General features: G+C 49.5%; 1 protein-coding gene across 6 annotated transcripts in view; it reads left to right on the top strand.

Annotated features, from left to right (window-relative positions):
- Positions 1-1639: 1639 nt before the first annotated feature.
- The window catches only part of Mroh1 (maestro heat like repeat family member 1), a 74771-nt gene continuing 51742 nt past the window's right edge, over positions 1640-24668 (top strand). For 4 of the 6 annotated variants that reach the window (XM_021183460.1, XM_021183458.1, XM_021183459.1 and 1 more), the window contains exons 1-7: positions 1640-1725; positions 11232-11322; positions 13587-13665; positions 14972-15117; positions 22678-22809; positions 23157-23319; positions 23506-23604. In XM_021183460.1, coding sequence (XP_021039119.1) covers positions 13644-13665; positions 14972-15117; positions 22678-22809; positions 23157-23319; positions 23506-23604 — 562 coding nt within the window. In that variant the 5' untranslated portion in view covers positions 1640-1725; positions 11232-11322; positions 13587-13643. The other 2 variants (XM_029469604.2, XM_085831743.1) reach the window with 2 other exon arrangements.

The raw sequence follows: 24668 nt of genomic DNA, 5'->3' as shown, positions 1-24668 counted from the left end.
TACATGCCTGGCAGCTTGTATGTTTGGGGGAGGGGGAAGCTGTGTGCTGTGTGCTGTGGAGCACAGGATCAGCAGGGCTTGTTGGAATGTGGCCAACCAGAGCACTGCCACTGTCCACTCAAAGCTTTTCAGGCTGGGGGCAGGGGAGGGCAACGGGGGCAGGGGTGTCCTGGGTGTTAGCATGGAAAAGACCTTCTTCCCTGGCAGTTACCCAAGTTAGTCCCCCCTCTCTGTTTTCTAGCATTTTCCTAGGCCATGACCCCATCTACAAAGTGCTTCACTCTCTTTTCTTTTTCCTTTTAGATTTATTTATTTATTATATGTAAGTACACTGTAGCTGTCTTCAGACACTCCAGAAGAGGCCATCCGATCTCTCTTACAGATGGTTGTGAGCCACCATGTGGTTGCTGGCATCTGAACTCAGGACCTTCGAAAGAGCAGTCGGCACTCTTAACCACTGAGCCATCTCGCCAGCCCCAAATGCTTCACTTTCTTACTCAGAGAGTCCTGTCCTGTCTTTTTCTCTCTTGGACTCTATCCTCTCAGTGGAACTTGGTCCAAGTCCTTCTCATCGTGGAAAAAGAATATTGGCTGTGTGTTTGCCTCTGACCTGGTTCAACTGCAACTTAATTTCCACATCCAAAGATGCTGTCAGCCTAGATACATGGTAGCTAATTGCTTCCCCTTTGACAGGTTCTTGATTCTTTTGCTTTCAGAACTCTACCCACAACTTTCTCTTGTTTACACACATCTGGGTGATTGCAACCTCTGGTTCTTTGCAGGTGCCAAGTCTTCCTGGCATAATCCTCCCCAACTCTTACCTAACCTTTCTCTCTTGGCACCAAACCCAAATTTTATCCTGTAGTATGGCTTACTTTTACTTTTTTATTCACCTCTTTCCAGCCTTAGAGGCTTTAGTTGCTCCTGGAGCTGGAATACCAGTGGTAGTGAGCAGCCCAGGTAGCTAGGACATGATCATCGATCATCTTGATTCCCAATGTCTCATTGATAGGTTGGACATGTACCTCTGTTGGGCATGGCCATGTGTACATTTAGGGGTTTTGGGTATATTTTAGGCGTTTAGTGTGTGACCAATGTACAACAATGACAATACCTTGTGTGTGTCCGTGACTGCTGCATAAGGTGTGCTGGGGCTGTTTTTTGTTTGTTTGTTTGGTTTGGTTTTTTTGTTTTTGTTTTCTTCCCGAGATAGGGTCTCACTTTTTATCCCAGACTGTCCTAGAACTCACTATGTAGTCCAGGATAGCCTCGAATTCATAGGAATCCACCTGCCTCTGCCTCTCCAGTGCTGGGATTAAAGGAGTGCGCCACCGGTCCCGCCTGGTGGACTTTTCTGCAGTTGGAGGCCGAGTCCGAATACTCTCGAGAACAGCGCTTGCGCAGACGGCGTCTGGCGCAGCAGCAGTACTCACACTTGTCTTGTGAAATGGTCACCGGACCGCTGGGGTACCCAGCAGAGAACAGGAAGGAGTAGGTGTACCTAGCTGCTCCACGGAGCAGAGAGTGGGCGGAGCTAACGTGAGGGACAGAACTCTGACCAATGAGCGTGGAGATCGCATGGAGGCGGGGCCAAATTGCCGCGCGCCAGGTCGCAGTTGGCCAGAGGGCTACGGGGATGGGCTTGGGGCGCTGCTCCGCCTACTCTAAGACGCTTGGGGCATAGAGGGCGGCGCCCGGGCCGTGGCGGCGGCGGCGGCTCCTCAGGTAAACGGCTTGTTAAGGCTCATCTTTGGTGGCGGGGGCCAGGCACCCTTTGAGGAACTTGGACCAGAGAGCCGAGGGGCCTCCCCATCTGCCAGCAGCAAGAGAAGCTGTGTCAAGGGGCGCCTCCCCAAGGTCAGCGGGCCGGTGCCAGGAGGTGCTGGGAGATCTCAGGTGTGCCCAACGGGCCCGGCTTCGCATCTTACACCTGGAAGGGATCTTGGAGCTTGCGATTCAATTCTGACTTGTCAGACATCGGCGCGTGGTCCCCGGACCCTGTCCCTGCTGTCTGGTGGGTCGCGTGATCCATGTCCTAGTCCCTTCCGGGAACTCGGTGACTCAAGACCCTGGTCCTTTGCGGGGTAGGGACTACGTGTTCAGGTCTTTGACCTCCGCAACTGGGCCACCGGCATTTCTGTCTCTTTCATAAAACTGAGCCTTAATTCAGGTACTTGCAAAGCCAGTGCACACCGCACCGCAGCCACTCGTCTTTCTGTATTCTCGTGGCCGATTAAAGGAGGCGGTGTAGAGCAGGAAAGTGATTTGTCCAGAGTCACGAGGATTGCTGGCCCCAGGGAGAAGGCCACAGAACTCTCAGAGTATAGAATTCAGGCAAGGTGAGAGCTAGGTGAGGTGGAGCCAGGGCTGGCACTCCAGGTTTGGGGTTCCGATTTTCCAACCAAGTCAGTGTAGATATACAGCAAGACTCTGCTCTACCCTGTACAGGGCTCAAGGTAATGGATGGAACCGTAAACTCAAGTGCAGTGAGTAAGCATAAGGACCTGCGGGAGAGGGATAGAGGGCAGGGCTGCATCTGGAGACCTGGGGCTGTGAGCTGGAGTTACTGTTAAGGCAGAGGCTAACTTTGAGGGGCTAGTCTTGGTTGGAGGCAGGAAACGCTTTGGAAGGAAGGGGATGGTAGTAAAAATGGAGATGAAATGGAGGAACAGCCTGCGACCTAGTTAATTAAATGGTAAAATAAAAAAAATTCAGGAAGTAGGTAGGTGGAGCAGGGCAGGGGTGAGGTGAAGGGTTAAGTCTTAGCTGCTCTGTTGGACTTGGTTGGCCATGGTCATCTAGATGGAGACCCCCCCAGCAGACACAGGGTTGATGGGGCACGAGAGCAGAGATCCTATGCAACCTGTGTTTATGACTTGGTTGGCTGTGCAGTCTCTGCACCTGCAGGCCGGGGAGATGCTTCTGCCAGCAGGCACTACTCTTAGGCCTTAGGCTGAGACGTGTGGCTCGAATGAGGAATGTCTTTCTGGGCTCTACTGTCAAAGTCGATGGCTGAGGCCTGGCCGCCTTCATTAACTTGAAACGGATGTCCAGGCAGCAGCCTTACTCAAACCTGAATCTTGTCATATCTCCCTCCCTCAGAGGTGACTTGTCAAGGGACACCAGAGGCCAGAGGTGGGACCTGTAGGACCTGTGCTTGTCTCAGTTCATGGTCACCTGTGTGTGGGGTTGGAGATGTTTGTGTTTAGTTTTCTTTCCTATGGTTCTCAGAGGCCCGGGTGAGAAGCAGGGTTGCCGCTGTCTGATGAGCAACTCCAGGCCTCCTAATGGTTTTTTGTTGAGCTAAGTTGTTTTGAAAGTCAGAAGATATCCTTGCCGGCGTCAGGGTACACAGCTGGATCCACTTTGGGACATAACACTGGAAGGGTTTCTGCGGCTCTTGTGATTCCTTGGCTGCTGAATGACATAGGGATGGTGCTTTTTTTTGGGGGGGGGGGTTCGAGACAGGGTTTCTCTGTATAGCCCTGGCTGTCCTGGAACTCACTTTGTAGACCAGGCTGGCCTCGAACTCAGAAATCTGCCTGCCTCTGCCTTCCAAGTGCTGGGGTTAAAGGTGTGCGCTGGATGGTGCTTTCTTCCCGGGCCTGCAAGGTTCCCCTTGCTTCAGGGGTTTGCATGTAAGCCCAGTTCCACGTGGCTTATTTGAGAAATCATATTCTTGGTGGATGGTGAGCAGTGAGCTCCTGACTGTATTACCCTGGGACACCATCTCAAGTTCTTGCTGGTTACTCTAGAAGTTGACCCCTCTCTGGCCCAATTCCTCCCAAATAAGGCATTCTGTGACTGCATGTGCCTGGACGCCACCCATCCCCCACCGGCTGCTTATCTTTGCCTTGGGGCTATATTTTATCGGAGACTGAGCCCAGCAGGAATTTGCGAAATGCTTCATGTGCATACTGGTTCTTGGTTCATATAAATGTAGGTGCTGTGAACTGGCTGTAATGGTGTACACCGGTAAAAAATGAAAGGCAAGAAAGGAAAAAGAAAAACCCTACTATACGGGAAGGAAAGGCCCCACCAACCCTGTCTGTCATCATCTCTCATTTGCTTTGCTTTGCTTTGTTTTGTTTTTCAGTTTTGTCCCAGCCTAACTAATACTCACATACATAAATGTCTGTGTCCTAGAGCGGAGCATCTCTAAATGATGGGGAAGGGGATTGACAGTGTAGACCAGTAGCAGCCGCTCCTCAGGCTCTGTCACCCGTGCCATGCATCCAGCAGCAAAGGTGGTCCTTGTCTTTATCGTGTCAGATGTGTCACAGACCTTGCTGCTGCCTGGCCTCCCGCCCAGTCAGAGTCTGACTATGTGAATACAGGTGCAGGACATCAGTCTCTGGTGGCAGTGGCAGTGCAGTAAGCGCATGTAAAGCTGTCTGGCTCTAGAGCCATGGCCTCAACTGTCCACTTTGCCACACTCTTACCAGCTGTGGAAAGACAGCAGGCATTGCACTTTGTCCTAAGGGATAGTCAGTAGAGACTCTGTGCATCTACTCTAAGAATTCCTGTGTGTCCTTTGGCTTGTTTGTTTTAGTAATGTACAAGCTATATTTGCACACTCATTTTTAAGTAGACCAGTCTCCTATGACACATTTGTTTAATTTGTTCTTTATTAAGACAGGATCTCTATTATGGAGCCCTGGTTGTCCTGAAACTCTTTATGTAGACGAGGCTGGTCTTGAACTCACCAAGATCCACCTGCCAACTGCCTCCTGAGTGATGGGATTAAAGACATCTGTCACCACTTTATATTATTTTTAAATATTAATATTTATTATTTACTAATATGTGTGTGTGTGTGTATACCTGAGTATATGTCTGTATGCCATACATGTGCAGGATCCGAGGGAAGTGAGAAGAGGCTGTGGGGTTCTCTAGAATTGGAGTTACAAGTGGTTATGAACTGCCTTATGGGCTCTGGGACCTGAACTTGGCTCTTCTCCAAGATCAGTAAGAGCTTTGGACAGCTGAGCCATCTTTCCAGCCTCAGTTACTATCTTCTAAATGGCTATGCTAGTTTTGTTCTTGTTGTTGCTGTTGATTTGTTTGTTTCTGTGCATACTAGGCAAGCATTCTGTTATTGATCTCCCATCTCACCCTGATTATAGCCGTTCTAAAAGGGTGGAGGGGTAGCTTTGTTGTACTTTCACCCCGCCCCAAACTAGAGGAACACTAATTAATTAATTTGATTCTTTAAGACAGGGTTTCTCTGTGTAGCCTTAGATGTCCCCAGACTTGCTCTATAGACCAGGGTGGCCTCAATAATTTTTGTCCTCTTTTTTTAAAAAAAGGTCTATTTTATTATTATTGTGTATATTTTACGTGTCTGTTTGTGTGTATGTACACATTTCAGGTGTTCCTGTGCAAGGCTCTGGATCCTCTAGAGCTGGAGTTCCCTGTGGATGGGGCCCTGGGAACTGAACTCGGGTCTTCAGGAAGAGCAGCAAGTGCTCTTGACCACTGTGCTTCCTGCCTTCCCTTCCTACCTTTTGTTCTTTTTTTTTTTTTTTTTTTTTTTTTTGGTTTTGGTTTTTCGAGACAGGGTTTCTCTGTATAGCCCTGGCTGTCCTGGAACTCACTCTGTAGACCAGGCTGGTCTCGAACTCAGAAATCCGCCTGCCTCTGCCTCCCGAGTGCTGGGATCAAAGGCGTGCGACACCACGCCAGGCTACCTTTTGTTCTCTACTTGTGTTTTTGTTGGTTTGTTTATTTTGAAAGATTTATTTATTTATTATATGTAAGTACACTGTAACTGTCTTCAGGCACTCCAGAAGAGGGCATCTGATCTCTTACAGATGGTTGTGAGCCACCATGTGGTTGCTAGGAATCGAACTCAGGACCTCTGGAAGAACTGTCAGTGCTCTTTTTGTTTGTTTGTCTTTGTTTGTTTGTTTGATTTCGAGACAGGGTTTCTCTGTGTAGCCCTGGCTATCCTGGAACTCACTCTGTAGACCAAGCTGGCCTCGAACTCAGAAATCTGCCTTCCTCTGCTTCCCAAGTGCTAGAACTAAAGGTGTGCGCTGGCAGTTGTCAGTGTTCTTAACCACTGAGCCATCTCTCCAGCCCTGTTTTATTTTCCTTTACTTTCTGTTATTATTGTTGATTTTTTTTCCAGTGCTGAGACTCAAACCCAGGGACTTGCGCATACCAGACAGCTGTATCATTTACCATTCACTTTCCCACATAGCTGTCTCCTTAGGCCCATGGCTTTGTGCCTATGTTGTTACCGAGACCATCTCATCGTACAAATTGCCCTCAAGCTTGCTGTGCAGCTGAAAGCAATCTTGAACTCTTGAACCCCACTTCCACCTCTCAAGAGCTGAGATTACAGTCCTCTGTTACCAGGCTTGGCCTATTATACACTGTATAGACTTTCATATAGTTAATTCAGAGCAAATCCTCCTTTTGGTATAGTTTTCAAATTGTAATTGGCTGCTTTTGGATGGTGATCTTTCTGTGAACCTTGGATTATTTCCTCCAGCATGCTTCCAGTTTGTGTATTACACATAAAGAAAAGTCAAAGCTTAGCAGTTCCTAGTCCTCCAGGAACTGTTAAATTTTTTATATTTATTTTATTCTATGTGTATAAATGTTTATACACATATAAATTGCACATATGTGTACCAAGTGGGTGCCTGGTGCCTGTGCAGTTCAGAAAGGGCATCAGATCCCCTAGAGCTGGAGTCATGGATGATTGTGAGCCACCATATGGATATGTGGATGCTGAGTCCTCTGTGAGCGAAGGGCCGTGGGAAGATCCAACAGCACAGCTCAGGGATTCCTGAGGGGAAAGGTCAAGACAGGATGCTGGCTTGGACACAATGGAGCTTAGCTCAGAACCAAAGCCACCAGCCTAATGCAGGGCATGAGGCGGGCTCAGGGGCAACCTTAGGGAATTGATATAGTAGATATATAGATAGCTAGATCTGTTAGAGAAGTAGCAGCATGTGCGAGCAGTGTATCTTAGCAGCATTTAATAGTTCTAGTGAGTCCTCGAGCACATGTTTTATCATTTGTTCCTAAAGATGTCGTATATTTTTGTTCGGCTCTCCAGCAAACAGTCTGACTTCTTCAACTGTTGTTAATATGTAGAATAGAGTAATACTGTGTAATGCCTCTATACTCTGTGAGCGATCTGATTCTACTCCCAACTGTAGGGTGTGTGTGTGTATTATTGCCTGCCAATACAATTTTTAATTTTGCTGCTTTTTGGTTTTGTATGTTTTTGTTTGTTTGTTTGTTTGTTTGTTTGTTTGTTTTTGAGACAGGGTCTCACTGTGTAGCCCCAGCTGGCCTGGAGCTCTCGATGTAGACCAGGTTGGCCTCAATTTCACAGAGATCCACCTGCCTCTGCTTCCCATACTGCACAGCCACACCCGGCCACTTCTTAATCTCAATGTCTTGTGCTGTCTTTTCCTTGCCTCTGACTCTGCCGACATGACCTATCAACATGCCTTCGGCAGCAGGTCCTTGCTGTGATGCTGAGATTTAAGATAGGTTGTTCTCACCCCACCCCCACACCCCTCCTCCTCTTTCTCCCTTTCCCTCGACACGGGGTTTTATCAGTAGCCCTGGTGTTAGCCGCCCTGGCTAATTAGGAATTCACTGTTGCATCAGTTACTTTTCCATCGCTGTAATAAACCATCATGACTAAGGCATCGAGTAGAAGAGAGGGTTCAGCCAGGCATGGTGGTGCACGCCTTTAATCCCAGCACTCGGGAGGCAGAGGCAGATGGGTTTCTGAGTTCAAGGCCAGTTTGGTCTACAGAGTGAGTTCCAGGACAGACAGGGCTACACAGAGAAACCCTGTCTCAAAAAAACAAAACCAAACCAAAAGAGAGAGAGAGAGAGAGAGAGAGAGAGAGAGAGGGAGGATTCATCTGGACCTATGGTTCCAGAGGGTTAGAGTTAATGATGGCAGAGCTGAGGCCGCTGTGGCAGGAGCAGAGCGCTGAGGCTCACATCTTGAATTGTTAACAAGAAGCAGAGAGCCAGCTGGGACGGGCTTGGCTCCCGTAGCACTGACGCTGTTCTGTGCGCTGTCATCCCTCCTGGCTTCGTCCTGATGTTCCTTCTCCAGGGACTCTAGGTGATGGTATCTATCATGCTTCTTGAGTGTCTTGTAACATTCGAACTGGTCATGATGTCTTAAGTTCTGCTGCGTGAGGATCAGCAGCTCCAGGCCCTGGGCCTCGAATGGGCGTTGGTTCTGAGTTAAGGAGATTGAGGTTGCCATTTGTGGATGGGACGTTTTTCCCCATCTTTCTTGCCTTGGAGCAGCCTCCATAACCACAGTATATCCTGCCTCTCCAGCCTGCTGCAGACATGCTGGCTAGGGAGGTCCAGCTCTCTGCTTAGCGCCTACTATCGATGTCTTTGGTGTTGTGAGCCTGCAGCTCTGTCTCTGGCTGGACTACCCCTAGCATGTTGATGACCTCCTGGAAGAACTGAGGTTGTGCCGGCCTGTGTCTAGGCTCTCAGTGGCAGAGATGACCTCCTAATGAGGTGACCTGTGCTTCAGTAACACAGCTAGAATGGTACACAGCATCAGAAGTGCTGGTAAGAAGAGGAACAGGGGGTACACGGGGAGGCCTGAGGGGGAAAGGGCCCTGTGGGGGTACACGGGGAGGCCTGAGGGGGAAAGGGCCCTTTGGGGGCACACGAGGAGGCCTGAGGGCTGCTTTCTCCTTCCAGAAACCCCTTTTCTGAGAACAGTCTCCTATCATCTAGACCAGCCTTATATTTGCTGTGTAGCTAAGGATGACCTTCAACTCCTGATTCTCCTCCTTCATTTCCTGAGCACTAGAACCATCTTTTTTTTTTTTTTTTTTTTTTTTTGACAGAGTTTCGTAGAACAGACCAAGCTTCAAATTCCGTTCCTGTTTTTACTCTTGACCTCCTTTTTTCAATGTAGTTACTGTCTCCCGTAGTGCTTTGCCTGTATGAAATAAATGCAGCCATGCTAACTGAGTGTCCCTGGCCTCTAGTTCTTTTCTTCTTCATGGTATTCCAGGTCAGGTTCTGCTGACTGGGTATTTTGCATTAGCTTTTTGTTTGTTTGTTTGTTTTTTGCCAGGGTGGCTCCAAACTCAGAGATTTGCCTGCCCTTTCCCCCTAAGCACTGTCATTAAAGGTGTGCGCCACCCACCACAACTGGCCAGGAGTTGTCCTTTGCTTTCCTGCTAATTTTTGGCTAGGCGACTTATCATTTCACCTTGTGGACTCTGGATACTTTTTAAAATATTTATTTATTTTTATATATCTGTCTGTGTATGGGTATGTGTGCACATAAGCACCCGAGGAGGCCATAGATGTCAGATGCCCGTGGGATAGAGTTACAGGCAATTGTGAACTGCCCACTATGTGAACTAAGCTCAGGCCCTCTGCAAGGTCAGTTTATACTCTAAATTGCTGAGGCATCTCTCCTGCCTGATTTTCTAAGGCTTCAGTAACACAGAGTTATTGTGATAAAGTCCTTTGGGTGATAAGTCTAGGAATGGGGGCCTGTACTCCCATTGAAGGCTGTGGAGACGGTCCCTTTCCTGTTTTTCAGTTATTGGCAGAATGGGTACTTTGCATCTATAGGACCAATGTTCCTGTGTGCTGGGTTTTTTTGTCAGCTTGGTACAAGCTAGAGTTATCTGGGAAGAGAGACCCTCAGTTGAGAAAATGCCCCCACCAGACTGGTCTGTGGGCAAGGGTGTGGGTCCAGTCCACTCTGCACTGTGACCTCTGGGCAGGTGGTCCTGGGAAGCAGCTGAGCAAATGGGTTAGTAGCGTTTCTCCATGGCCCCTGCTTCAGTTCCTGCCTCCGGATTCCTGCCTTGTGTTTCTGTCCTGACTGTGATCAGGATGTATAAGTCAAGGAAGCCCTTTCCTCTACGTGATTTTACTTAGTGTTTCATCATAGCAATGGAAAGCCGACTGAGATGCTCACTTTCTTCTCACTAAACCGAGGCTATTCCTGGACTGCCTGGGACTTGCCAGCTCCCGAGTGATACAGAGACGTATTATTATTTATGGAAGTTTAGGCACTATAGTAAGGCTACCTCCCAGGTAGCTCTAACTTATTAGCCCATTTATTCTATCTAGTCCATGTCTGCCACGTGGCTTGTTACCTCTCTCCATCCCAACCTCATCCTTATCACGCTGGCCAATCTTCCAGCGCCCGATTCTTCCCACAGAGCCTCTCTCTGCTCAGAAGTCCTGCCTTTCCCCTCCTGCCTCAGCTCTTGGCAGTCATATCTTTACTAAACCAATCAGAAGGTGAAGGAGGTGTATGGACTACTGAGGCTGGTGTTGATCCATAAACATAGCATAGGCCAGTACTCAACTCTCACGGGTACAGAAATCAGCATTTGAATGAGACAGAGACAACCTTTACACCGTGCACCCCAACCAGAGGCTGTCACACTGCTTGTCTTGGAGCCTCCTTCCTCCATTGTCAAAGCCAGCAGTAGTGGGTTAAGCCTTTCTCAAGGGTCTGATTTCTTCTTGTGTCTTTCCTGTCTCTTTTCTCTGACCCTGTTGGGAAAAGGTTTCTGTGTTTAAAGACACACACGACTAGGTTGCTTTCTGACAGATTGAGATAATTCTCACTACTTCTGGGTCTGTATTTTTTGTTTTTTAGCCATGGTTTCACTGTGTAGCCCTGGCTGTCCTTGAACTCCCTCTGTAGATTAGATCAGGCTGGCCTCTAACTCACAGATATCCATCTGCCTCTGCCTCCAGAGTGTTGGGATTAAAGATGCGCATCACCACAACCAACACACGTTTTTTTATGTTTTATCCACGTCTTTTGGTTGTTTTGATCAGGAGAACAGGTTGGTTCCTCTTGTGCTCATCTGGGCCGGGGACAGGTGACCCACGGGTGGTTACTGACTTCTGGTTGCTCGTCTTTGCATAAGTTTGAACACTGCTCTACAGATGTGTATGTGTATCACACACACCAGCATGAGAGGGAGATGCTTGCCTTTCCTTGTAGCTTTTCACAGGGAAGAGCAGCCATCCCTGACACCTGTACCTTGTAGGCTTAGCGCAGACCTGGGAAGTCGGAGCTTGAGGGTCCGAGTCGGTTAAGCCCCTGCATTTCTCACGCTGCCTGACAGCTGTTGCTGTCTCAGCCAACTTGTGTCTTGGGATCATTTGCTTTCTCTTTGCTGGGGCACCGATGGAGTGTGCGTGTTTATCTCCTGTCTGTGTGTTCTTTTTAGATGCTCTCCTGGACGGCGGTTGGGATGCTGTGCTGATGCTGCGGTCGCCCTCTGCCTGCCTTCTGTTCTCTCGGCCACCTGGGACTTCCTGGTCTGTTGGTTTTATCCTGTTTTTAAATCTCAGTTTTCTAAGTTATATTTTATTTGCACTTATGTGTATTTTATTTTTGCTTATGTGCACTTGAGTGCCAATACCTGTGGAGGTTGGAAGAGGGCATCTGATTCCCTGGAGCCAGAGTTACCAGCAGCCATGAGCTACCTAACGTGTGCTTGGAACCAATGCTACACCTCTGACAGCAGCAAGCTCTTAATTCCTGGACCATCTGTCCAGCCTCTCCATTTACTTATGCACTTTTTTTATTAACATTTTTTAGTTTACTCTTTGTGTGTATGGGTGGTTTTGTCTGCATGTATGTCTGTATGCCACCTGTGTGCCTGGTAACCACAGAAGCTAGAAAAGGGTTTGGAATCTTCTGGAACTGGAGTTAGGCACTGTTGTGAACACCAGGATCAGGGTGCTAGTAACTAAACCCCGGATGGTCTGGAACCAGGGTTCCTAGCCTGTGAGCCGCCTCTCCAGTGCCCTCAGCTTATTTGTTAAACATACGCTTTGGGCTGGGTGTGGTGGCATAGACCCGTGCTTCTTGTGCTTGGGAGGCAGGGGTATGGTTATTGCTAATACAGGGCTGTCCTGGGGTGCTGGAATCTAGGTCTGGATAGAGAGGGAGACTCTCGAAAATACAACCTCCACTCAAATTCCCTGCATCTCCTCTGACATGTCACTGGGAAGATAACACGTGGGGTCAGGTAGCTTTTTATTTTATTAAGTATTTTATTTTGCATGTATGAGTGTTCCGCTTGCATGTGTGAAAGCCTACTATGTGCATGTGTGAAAGCCTGCTATGTGCATGTCTGACCTATGGAGGCCAGAGGAGTTTGTTGAATCCCTTGGAACTGGAGCTATAGAAGCTGCCATATGGGTGCTGGGGACTAAACCTGGGTTCTCTGCAGTGAGTGCGTTTAAGCCCTGTATCACCTCTCCAGCCCTTTGCTATTTTATTTTTATTTATGTTCATGTGATTGTGATTTGGCCACATCCATGTTACATGTGGGTGTTCTTGGAGGCCAGAAGAATGCATCAGATACCCTGGAGCTGGAGGGTTTTTTTTTTTTTTAAGATTTATTACACACTCACACACACACACACACACACACACACACACACACACACACCACACACTCACACACTGTAGCTGTCTTCTAACACACCAGAAAAAGCCATGAGACCCCATTACACATGGTTGTGAGCTACTATGTGGTTGCTGGGAATTGAACTCAGGACCTCTGGAAGAACGGCATTACTGTTAGCCACTGAGCCCCTGGAGCTAGAGTTCACAGGAAGTTATCAACTAGGTTTGGAGAACTGAACTTGGTCCTCTGCAAGAGCAGCAAGGACTCTTAACTGCTGAGGTTAGCATTATTCATTCTCTCTCTCTCTTCTCTCTCTCTCTCTCTCTCTCTCTCTGTGTGTGTGTGTGTGTGTGTGTGTGTGTGTGTGTATCAGAGGACAATTAGTAGAAGTTGGTTTTCTCCCTCCATGTAGGTTCTAGGGATTGAACCTAGGTTGTCAGGTTTGGCAGCAAGTACTTTTTTACCTACTGAGTCACTGAGACATCCGCTGTCCTGCTCAACTGCTCAGCCTGCTTCCTTCCTTCCTTCCTTCCTTCCTTCCTTCCTTCCTTCCTTCCTTCCTTCCTTCCTACCTCCTTCCTTCCTTTCTTCCTTTTGTGTGTGTGTCTGTGTAGACAGTGTATCTTTCTTGGCTGTCCTGGAACTCACTTTGTAGACCAGGCTGGCCTCGAACTCAGAGAGATCTGCCTGCCTCTTCCTCTGGAGTGCCGGGATTAAAGGCACAAGCATTAGACCAGGTAGTAAGAGGCACAAGGCTTGATTATTTGAGGGACTTTACTCTTTGCGACCACCCGTGTAGCGGAGCTCACACAGTGTGTGAGAGGAGAGCTGTGGTGCTCACTGGATGTGAGCATCAGTGGAAGGATGTTGCTTTCGTTAGAGCGTGGCCATGCTTGCCAGGACTGTGGAGATAATGCTATACGCCAGCCCTGAACACACCATGGGCTACTGCTCTGCTGGTGGGGGCTGGCAGCTTGGGAGTGTAAGAGAGCTGGGGGTTCCTGGGGGTCATGGAACTTTCCTGAGTGGATTGGCCAGCCATGATAGAGATCTTCCCTAGGACAAATTAATCTGAATTGTGTGATTTGTACATAAGCAGCAGCTACTCCTGAGCTTACGAATGGCAAAGATGATGAATAAAATCCTGTGTTCCCATTATTCTAGGCTGGGGAGGAAGCTATCCATGCTCACACTGGACAGGCGGAAGCCGAGACCACAGAAATGACCAGGCCCTACATAAAGAGTGAGTGCATGGGGGAGGCACCTCCTGCCCAGCTGCTATCTGAGCAGCTGAGGCTCGGTGCATTGCAGGGAGACTCCATTGCCTTCCCAGCAAAGGTAGAAAGTTGAAGATGTTAGAGGGTGCTATCTACGTTCTTGTTGTCCCTGGAGGTCAGATTCTGTATGCTCGTGATGACTTGAGGGTGCGCCTGCTCCTGTCAGGCTCACAGGGGCCAGGTATGGCGTATCAGAGCAACCTGGCCTTAGGTGCAGTCAGATCTTAGTAATTGGATCAGCTGTTGAAACTTGAAAATGGAGAACTGTTAAAAAGTCCTCCTTCCTGCTCAGGATGAGGGCTCCTTCTCAAAGCAGGGACAGCTGCCGCTGTGCTGGCTCTGTGTTCTCAACACCATTGCAGGCATTTCCAGGTAACCTCCAGATACACAGATACAGCAGTGTGGGTACCAGCCTGGTGTGTGGGGAGGGAGCAGGGGTCCAGTCTGGTCTTGTCTCTGGTTTCCCCGTCTTGCCGTTATTACAGAGAGCTACTCTGCTTTATTGACTGACTGATGTAGAGCTGGCCTCGATAGGCAGAGTCCTGTGGGACAGACCCTTGGGCTCCATTGACTGTTTATTACCATTGTCCTTCTACCCAGGACCACCCTCCTGCATATAGGACTTGGGTGTGTTCTGTGTCCCAAGACCTCAAGGAACTTTTTTTTTTTTTAGATTTTATTTATTTATTTAATATATGTGAATTCTCTATCTGCATGCATACCTGCATGCCAGAAGAGGGCATCAGATCCCATAGACAGTTGTGAGCCACCATGTGGTTGCTCCTCTTAACCGTGGAGCCATCTCTCCAGCCCTTAGAGAACTTTCTTGAAGTATCTTGAAGGGTCTGCAGATCCTTTGTGGAGCACTCTGGGTTTGTGGGTAATTTGGATATGGTGATGGCCCTGCAGAAGTCCAGGCCTGATGATAGGTGGAGTAGCTTTGGGACCTCATCCAGGCCCATAGCATCCCAGTGATAAGCAGAGCCTGAGCCTGTGTCCTTCAGCCCGGCAGTCTGCACACTGGATATTCCTGACCCTACGACCTGGGAAGCACCATGGGGCACGATCAGGGAATGGGATCAGTACAGAAGACAGGAGTGGTTTTTATGAGAGAGAACAGCAGTGCCCCTGTAGCAAGTGGTCATTGCCTGTTGACCCAGAGACACTGGCCTTGGATGTGCTAAGTGTGTGATCCTAGGAGCTGGTACCAGTCACAGGGGAGGCAGCTGTGGTGTGCTTGGACCTGAACATAGTTGGACTTTGTCACTGCAGGGCTGTCCTTCACCCTCCTGGACTCCATCACTGACAAGGATCCTATGGTCCAGGAGCAGGTCTGCAGTGCACTCTGTTCCCTTGGAGACGCGCAGCCAGACGAGACACTCCATGCCTGTGAGGAGTACCTACGGCAGCATGACAAGGTACCTCTCTCCTCGGTGACGGTGAGGTCGTCAAGGAACATCCTCGTCTGTCGGCTGGGTGATGAGCCAGACTGTCAGCAGAAAGTGCCCTGTAGATTCTCTTTAAGGCAGTGTTTAAGGATGATGCTAGCTGGGCCTCCTCCATATGGGGAATGGTTATGCCCTATGAACTGGCAGTCCCATTAAGAGGGGACTAGGACAGCATGCATGAGCAGAAGCTGTTGGCTCTTCCCTTTTGTATACTGAATGGAGATAATGTGGCTCCCTTGCCTAAGGGAGTGGTGTCTAGGGGACCGTGGTAAGGGCTCTTGAGAGTCCAGGTCCTCCCTTGGCCTGGGGAGCTGCTCCAGGTTTGCAGGCCACAAGCCCACTCTCCATCCTCTTCCAGAGAGCTGCTCTAAGGAGTTCACAAGACCTCAGCTGCCCCAGAACATCCCAGTCTGTGGGCAAGTGTGGCTCATATAACAGAGCAAAAAACTTAGAATTCCATTTAATGTTGTAGGATGTCAGATCAGATCGTTAGTCCCGGACTGCTTTTTAACTCATGAGCTTTCTCTTGTTTTGCTTTAAAAAACAAAGTCTAGCTCTATAGTCCATGCGGACCATGACCTTGTGACCTCTGATCTTTAACCTCCAGAGTGGAGGGGTTATAGGCCTGTGCCACTATTCCTGGCTCTTTATTTATTATTGTTAAGTGTGTCGGGTCACACATGCCATGGCGTGCATGAAGAGGTCATTGAACAGCTCTGTGGAGTTGTTTCTCTCTTTCCTTGTTGTTTTGGCTTGGTTTTGGTTGTTTATTTTGATTGATTTGGTTTTGATTTGAGGCAGGGTTTTTCTGTGTAACAGCCCTGGATGTCCCGGAACTCTCTTTGTAGACAGGTTGGCCTTGAATCGCAGAGATCCGCCTGCCGCTGCCTCCCGAGTGCTGAGGTTAAAGGCGAGCACCACTATGCCCAACTCACTTTCCATTTTTTAGTTTTTGTTTATGTTGTTCTCTGTGTGTCAGAGGATGCCCATGGAGGCCAGGAGGGGATGCTGAGTCCTCTAAAGCTAAGAGTTAGAAGCAGTTGTGAGCCGCCTGTTGTGGGTCCTGGGTCTCCTGGCAGAGCAGGAGACTTCACTGCCGTGCTCTCCATCTCTCCAGCATGTCCCCTTCTATCTTTATGTGGGTTCTGGAGATTGAATTCAGGTTGTCAGGCTTGTACAGCAAGTGCCCTTTTACTGTGTTATCTCTTCAGCCCCGTGGACATGGCTGAACTCAAAGAGGTCCACCTGCTTCTGCCTCCCAAGTGCGGGAGGCTAACACACCCGGCAGTCTTCAAGCTTCTTGAATGGCCAGGGCCACAGGTACAAGCTGCCATTCTCCGTGGGTTCTTCTCTTACACGCCAACTGTCTGTCGGGGAAACAGCTCAGATCCAGGAGCATAGTCACTAATCCCGCCTTCTCTGCTTGTCAGGAGGCTGGGTAGGGCTGTGAGGACTCCGTGCTCTAAGAGCTGCCATATTTGGCATGGCCTGAGTGTCTGCTGTAGCTCCTCTTTGGGTTTTAACTACACCTGGCGTTTTATTCTCCAGGAGCCAAGCAAACCATACTGCGCCGCCTAAGGCCCTTCTCTGTAGGGCTAAAAGGCTTCTCGCTCTGATGAGCTGGTCTCAGAGTTTGCTTGTCAGGCGAGAGGAAGATTCAGAATGCTGAAGGGTAAAGGCTCAACATGGCAGCTCCCAGCAACAACGTGGCTGCCGTGCTCCTCGTTTCCTGTATTATTATGAATTATGAACTTTACCTCCTTCCTGTTTTCCATAATGCTTTTCACTGAGTTTTAAAAGACAGAGGTAAAAACCTGCTACCTCACTGTGTGGCTATGGTGGCTCTTGATTGAATTGGGAACGCTCGTCCTGATGCTGTGGGATGTACACCAGCTTCTGCATGCTATTCTAAGAGGCCCAGGGCTGCTGTCCCAGCAGTGGTTTGGGCTGTGTTTTGTTATCACTGTATTTGTGTACACGTCTCCCCACACGGCATCTCCCCGTGCAGCACGCACCTTTTTTCCGACGTGACTGGTACCATACATAGAACTTTCACATTAACAACTTACCAGATTGATAAATCCCGTGGCACTGCTGTGGTCATTATGTTGAGTGGACACAGATCCACAGGAGAACCGGGTGGCATGGAGTTAGCTCAGCTTTCAGCATGTGGGGATAGAAGATGGAGAACCTCGGCAGCGGGGCCAAGCTAAGGGTCAGCAACCATGAGAAGAAGGGACACAATAGTGTAGATGGTGCCATCTTGCCTGGCTATAGCATGCACCTCTTCAAATCCCACTGAATCCAGATTGGGCATCAGAGGAAAGCCCTGCCAGGGATACACATGGCACTTTACGGTTAGCTGCAGTCTGGTTGGTTCTTCTTTTTCTATTTTCTTTTCTGCTTCTCCTCCTCTTCCTTAATGGCATTTCATACATGCCCTTGAACCTGGATGATTTTAGACCTCTGGTCCTTCCGTTTCCTCCTCCCAAGTACTGGACTCAGGCATATGCTACCAGGCCTAGTATGTGTGGTTTGGGGGATGGAACCCGGCACTTGTGTATGCCAGTCAGGTGCTTACCTGTGATTCTAAGTTAACCACGTTACACTCCAGGGCCCAGTGCAGAGGGCACTAGGCTGTGGCTCTGTTGCTTTCTGGTGCTGGCCTCATCGTTTTAGACATGTCTGATGTCTCACATCAGGACAGACTTCCTGAAGTCGTTAGGCTACAGAGGTGAAGGGGAGAGGAAAAAATAGTAAAGTCATTATCTTCACATAGTGGCTGGATTTTTTTCTCTTTTCTCTCCTTGCCATCCTTTTCTACTTAAACCACTTCATGTCTGGTATCCAGTCTCTGGATTTCCATCCTGATATAAGGGGATTCTGCTTGTCAGTGTGTGGGTACTTACACTCTACACAGAGGCTCTGCAGACCATGTTGCCATGTTTGGGATAGGCAGCAATCATATCCCAGCGTGGAGACCAGCTACAGCATTGTCTGTGTGAACACAGCTAGAAATGAAACTGACAGAAATAAAGATATTAGGGCCTAACATCAAAACATGGATTAGTGTTTGATTCTGTATTAACTGGGGTGGAGCCATCACTGTGGTCCCTGGCTAGCTCATCCCACACACTTAGTTTCTTTATCAGCCACTGGCATATCTCCAGGAGACCAAATGCAAGCAAGAAGCCCTGTGGAGACACAGCCAGCTATCTTCTGATTCCATCCAGTTCTGACACCATTCACTGTGAGGTCATGTTAGATTCTACAGACCCAAGATAGCCCTGCTCCAAGTGTGAGCATCAAACCTCTGGGTGTGACCTGTGTGTTCATCAGCAACAAATTGGAGTTCCCCAGACACCTCCTTGGAATCTATTAGTTGCTTGATCGATGCATACAAGTCACTAAACACGTACCTCATATTTACCCATTCATCATCAAGGCTGGGACAGAGGATATGGAGGAGCACCAGGGGAGATGTGGAGGGTCAGGCATGTGGGAAGGATGCTGACTTCTGCTGTCTTCCCTGGGTGTGCCACCTTTTGAACCCTCCACATGTCTCGCTGCTCTTCGTTGAGTAGGTGTGATTGGTACATAACTGGTTATTAGTTATCACTGTCACCCTCTGTTCTGTCCTTCCCAGAGGCTAGAAGTCCCTACTCTTTCTTCCTTGTTTTTTTTTTTTTTTTGTGACCAGCCCCATCCTGAAGCTGTGTAGCAGCTTCAGCTGTCAATCATCTCACTAGCTTGCAAAAGGACACATTGGTGAACCTAAGACTTTTAGGAATGAAATCAGACAAATATGTATTTGACAATATCACCTACAAGGGATTAAAATTGGAATATGTTTTTTTTTTTTTTTTTTTTTTTTTTTTTTGTTCTTGTTGTTTTTGAGACAGGGTTTCTCTGTGTAACCCTGGCTGTACTGGAACTCACGTTGTAGACCAGGCTCTGCCTCCCGAGTGCTGGGATTAAAGGCGTGCGCCACCACGCCCAGCGGAATATGTTTTAAAAGCCTTTGGAGTTCTTGGCTTTAGGAATATGCTGATATAACTGTCTACGGGGTGATGAGGCCATTCTTTGGTGATGGTTGTTGCTTGAGACAAATTCTCTCTGCCTAGCCCTGGCTGTCCTGGAACTCACTATGTAGAACAGGCTGGTCTCAAACTCCAGAGATGTGCCTGCCTCTGTCTGCCAAGTGCTGGGATTAAAGGTGAGCACCACTGTGCCCAGGTGCATGCAGCCGTCTTTGGAGCTTTGAGTCACACGGTGAAAGTCACACGTATGGCTCTGTGGTCGTTAGGTCATCAGTTCAGCCATACTGCAGAGTCACTCATCTCAGGGACAAGCAGAGGCCGCTCCCTAGTGATCCTGTAACATGTGAGAACTGTTGGACCAAATCTGGAGATGTACCAGCCTGTGCCTCCCTCCTTAGCTGTGTGCTCCTAGCCTTGTGAATCAGACGTGGTCAGCATCGCACTTCAACTCCTAGGGAGCAGAGCCTGCCTTCTCCTCAGGAGGGCCAAGCCTTCACACCATCCCTACTTCACACCATCCCTATGTCAGTGCTGAGCTCAGGACCCTCTCAAGGGCAATAAAAGGAGTTTTGGTTTTTTGGTATTTTGTTGTTGTTTGTTTTTAATGAAGCGCTGGGAATGAGCCTACCAGGACCTTTTCATTTTACCCAGAAATGAGAACTGTCCTAAACTTGAGAGCCCATGGCTGCCTGCTTTCTCGTGAGAAAAAGCCTCTGAAGAGCCCCACCGAGGAGCCTGACTCAGAAAGGTTTGGGCTGCCCACAGTGTGGACATCACAGGACAGAGCTCAAACCAAGTTCCAAAGAAGTCATGCATTTTTTTAAGCTTTTAAAAATAATCTACTTATTTTTATTTTATGTCCATTGGTATTTTGTCTGCATGTATAATCTGTGTGAGGCTGTTGGATCCCCTGGAAGTGGAGTTGCAGACACTTGTAAACCGCCATGTGGGTGCTGAGAATTGAACCTGGATCCTCTGGAAGAGCAGCTGGTGCTCTTCACTGCTGAGACATCTCTCCAGCCCTAAATTTAAATCTTTTTTTTTTTTCAAATTAAATTTCTTTAAAATGTTTTGAAATTTTTAAAATTGTCTTGATCTTTTTATAATCTTGTAAAGTTTAAAATGTATACCTATTGGCATTTGCCTGCATAGGTGTCTTTGTGGGGGGGGGGGTTGGGACCTCCTGGAACTGGAGTTACAGACAGTTGTGAGTTCCCACGTGGTTCCTAGGAATTGAACTCCGGTCCTCTTGAAGGGCAGCCAGTGCTCTTAGCCTCCAAGCCATCTCTTCAACCTCTTGCTTCTTTTTATTTATGTGTAGGTATGTATGTGCCTGCTTGTCCCTGTGTGTAGCACATGCATGCAAGACCTGTAGAGGCCAGAAGAGGGCGTCGGCCCCACTGGAGCTAGTGTTACGTGTGTCTGGGAGCCACCTAATATGGGTGCTGGGAACTGAAGCCTGGCCCTTTGCAAGAGCAGCAAGTGCTCCTAACTGCCTAGCCATCTCTTCAGAGGTAGATAGAGTCTTTTGATATTTTCTGTAGAGTCCAGGGTCATAGAGCCCATCTGCTTCCCCAGCCACTGGGGCCGCCCTGCCCATTCCCTGCCCCGAGCCGGAAGTTAGCAGAGCGTGGCCAGCAGATGTGCTGCTGGTGGGAAGAGTGCCTTGAGAGGTCAGCTGAGGAAACCATTCTCCTTAGAGCACCTTCGTGACAGTGAGGAGAGTCAGAGCCTAGGAAGACCGTGTGGTGGTCTTTGAAGTGTGGCTCTAGGACCGAGAGCCTAGAGGAAGCTGGGAAGGGTTTGCTCCAGATGAACTGGAAGAATCTTCTTACCCTGTCCTCAGAGCTGTGCTCCTAATAATTTCGATAGAATAAAAGCATACCAGCTCATACTAATTCTCTGTTCTTCTCCAGAGAAAGCATCAGTAACCCTTCCCCCTCCCCTTGGCATGCTGGCCGTGCGTGGCTCCTGTCAGGGGAGAGACTCTTACAGGAACACCATGTTCCTGGAAAGAGAAATGTGAGCCCAGCCAGCTGAAGTGGCTGTCTTCCTCTGTGAGTGACCAAGAACTCCCATCTCAGAGCATGCCATCCCCTTCCCTGGGGCACCAACACACAAGGATTCAAAAACCTTACCCTGGAGAAACAGAATAGGGCCGAAGCTCTGTCTTTAAACAGCAGGTTCCTTGTCCCTGGAGCTCTTCGTGATCTGTACTGGGCACTTCCTGGGATGACTGCCTCATCCACTGTGGGCTCAGGAATGAAGGGTGATTGTTTGTAGCTTATGCAGCAGGTATCAGCAGCCAGCAAGCACATCTCATCTGCTTCTGGGCTAAGGGATTTGGATATTATATTTATCCTCCTCCTCTTCCTCCTCCTCTTCTTCCTCCTCTTCCTTCTTCTTCATCTCCTTCTCCTTCTTTAAATTATTTTCCCTCTATTTATGTATTTTATTTTATATGGATAGGTGTTTTGCCGGCATGCATATCTGTGTATCATATGTGTGCAGTGCCCAAGGAGGCTAAAAAGGGTATTGGATCCCCTGGAACTGGAGTTCTAGACAATTAGGAGTTGCCATGTGGGTGCTGGGAACCCATGTCTTCTGGAAGAGCAGTCAGTGCTCTTAACCGCTGAGCCATCTCTCCAGCCCCATGTATAGCTTTCTTAACTGAACTGTGTTGTCTGACATAGGTTCCAGCTGTTATGTCCACCTGGCCCTCCCCTGCCGTGGTGGGCAGCACGGCTGTGGGAGAGATAGTTCACGGCGTCAGTGAAGAGGTGGTCCCGGTGCATGTGGAGTACCGGCCTGCTCTGAGCCTGCCCTTGCTGACACCTATGCCCCACCAGTGCAGGCTGTTCTGGGTTCATAAGGCTATTTACACTGTGGGCAACTGGAAGCCTTACTAGCATCTCCTCCGTGGCCCTTTATGTGGGCATAGACAGTGTCCACCCCAGCCATCCAGCATAGGTGGCCAGCTCTGGAGTCCAGGGTGACTTGAGAGCAGCTAAGATAAGGACAGAAGGAGGACTGTGTCAAGGGTTTGTCCAGGACACTGGGTCAGTAGAGCCCCGGGCTGTGAACAGAGGACCATGGCTGAAGGTGGGCAGTAGTGGCCAGGTTTGACTTTGAATGCATTTCTAGCCCTGGGGAGAGGGAGGCTGGCTGCAGAAAAAGGTGATTCACGAAGGGCACCTTATTCTTGTGCCTGGGAGGCCAAGCGTGGAAGGAAGAGGTGCTCTCTAGGAGGCCCCACTGGCGATACTCAAGTCACCAGCTCATCTGCTTACAGCTTGCCTCACACAGGAGACCGGTCTTGGCCCTTCTAAAGACACACAGGCGCTTCCACAGGCTGGAGGCTTGGGCCAGTGCGCTCTCTTTGAGAGCGTGGCCTTGCACAGTGCAACCTCAGTAGAGACAAAAATGCACACAGAGTACCTGGGTACTCATCCCGCCTCTCAGGACGTTCCCTGGGAACTTCTCTCCCCAGCTGGCTCACCCGTACCGTACGAAGATCCTGAGGGCCATGGAGACAGTACTGAGCAGTCATATCCATGACCTGGACAAGGACACTGCCGGCGCTGTCATCCTCCTGGCTACCAGTGAGATGACAAGGACCAAGGTGAGGGCCTCTGGCATGCAGGCTGCTGGGGACGGCTCCTTTACTTTGACCTCCATCTCACAGCATCTGGAACGGGGCTGGAGTCGGACCTGTTGACCACTTGATCCTGTGTGCCCCTGAACTCTTAGGATGGGGGTAGGGAAGCCATGCTCAGGCTAATGGCTGCATGTAGCCCTCTTCATTGGATTGCAAGGCCTCACCTTACCAGTCCTCCCTGCCACACTTGTGGCTTTCCTTAGGCATCAGGGCAGCTTTTCCTTGTGCAGCCATCCCTGAGGGCCGAGTAGCTTGCTTGTATCTCCCGCGAGGTTCAGGGAGAGGTCATCCCAGTGGCTTTTTGGGTGCAGGAGCTGGACTGTGACTGGCAGCAGGCTGCAGGCAGCGTCCTGGTGGCTGTCGGCAAGAGATTCACCAACCAGGTGATGGAGGAGGTGCTCAGCCGGTTCCAGCCTGGGATGCTGCCCCACTCCTCTGTGCTGCACACACTCGCCAACCTCTCAGTGTCCAACGGTGAGTGCCATGGGGATTCCGGTCCCTCCATGTCTCTGAGGAGTTCTGGGGGGTGGGGGTGGGCTTGAGGATGACCTGGGGTTCTGGTCTCACATCTGAAGCTGTGGGTCCCTTCCATGTCCTGAGAAGGGGGTAAGCGGGAAGTGGACTGGGCCTGCAGCCCCCGTGACAGCCTCTCTCTTACAGCATTTGATATGGTTCCTTTTCTGCCGTCCATCCTGAGCACCATGCTGCCCATGCTGGGCATGGCCAAGCAGGACGCGCTGAAGGTGGTGTTCTGTGGCGGTAAGACTGTGGGCACTGCCCAGCTCCTTCTCGTTCTGCACTAGGGCCCCACTTGGGAGACTGTGTACAAACGTGCCCTTTGTGGCGGGTGCCATTGAGGTGGATGTGGGCTGTCTTCAAGTAAGGTAGGGCTCAGTTGGCCGAGCCACTGGTGAGGTGAGACCTGTGCTCATAAATACAGCCCCTGCCCCTTACTGCCTCCCTCGGATGTACTGGGGACTTGACCCTCTAACCCCTGCAGGGCTTTTGCAGAGGTCTCAATAGTCCTGGGGAGTGGAAAGAATGCTTCTCAGAGCACTGCTTCCACTTTGATGCTATGTGTTCGAAGAGACTAGCAGAGTGACTCATGACCTCCATGAACTGGTATCTCAGACCAAAGGCAGTGAAGGACCATACGTCCACTGCCTTCCCACTGTTCTCCTGTGGCCAGTGTCTGCAGCCTTTTGTGTGCTTGCAGGGAACCATGGGACTTTTGTGGCTTGAACATGGTGCCTAGTGGTAAGTGAGGCTATCAGTGGTAGAGGGCCTTCCGTTCTGCTGGAAGATGTAACAGAGAGTCACTGGGGGACAGACACAACTCTGGGCTTCCTGGGTCTCCAGAACTGACAGCCAGGCTGTGATTCTGAAGCTAGGTGGGAAGGGCACATCTAGGCCTTTCTAAGTCTCAGGAGGACAGGACCCCAAGCTTTAAGGTAGGATCCTTTCTTCATGCCCAGCCCTCCCAAGTGGGGACTGTTGGAGAGTTCCTAGCTCTCCTGCTTTTCCCCCACCTCTTCTCACAGCAGCAAAGTCCAGGCGGTCCTTCGTCTCCTAACCCCCCTCCTCACCACCATTGCACTGCTGTCTTTCTGGCCCTGCCTTCCTCATGCTGTGGGACCCCTTCTCCCTGGTCATTTTCTGCCTGTGGTTGAGGCCAGGTCACAGTGGTGGCAATCCGGCTTGGTGTAGTTTGGGATGAATAGGAGATGTGTCACAGAGTAGGCGCAGTGTGGGCTTCAGTAAACACACATTCAGACCAGAAGGTGCTTGGGGACAGGGGAGGGGAGCCTCACCCAGGTAGAGGC

Source organism: Mus caroli, unplaced genomic scaffold (genome assembly GCF_978045245.1).
Source record: "Mus caroli unplaced genomic scaffold, Mus_caroli_1 scaffold_16, whole genome shotgun sequence".
Taxonomy (NCBI): Eukaryota; Metazoa; Chordata; class Mammalia; order Rodentia; family Muridae; genus Mus; species Mus caroli.
The sequence above is the reverse complement of the archived record's forward strand: the minus strand, read 5'-3'. Positions and strand labels throughout refer to the sequence as shown.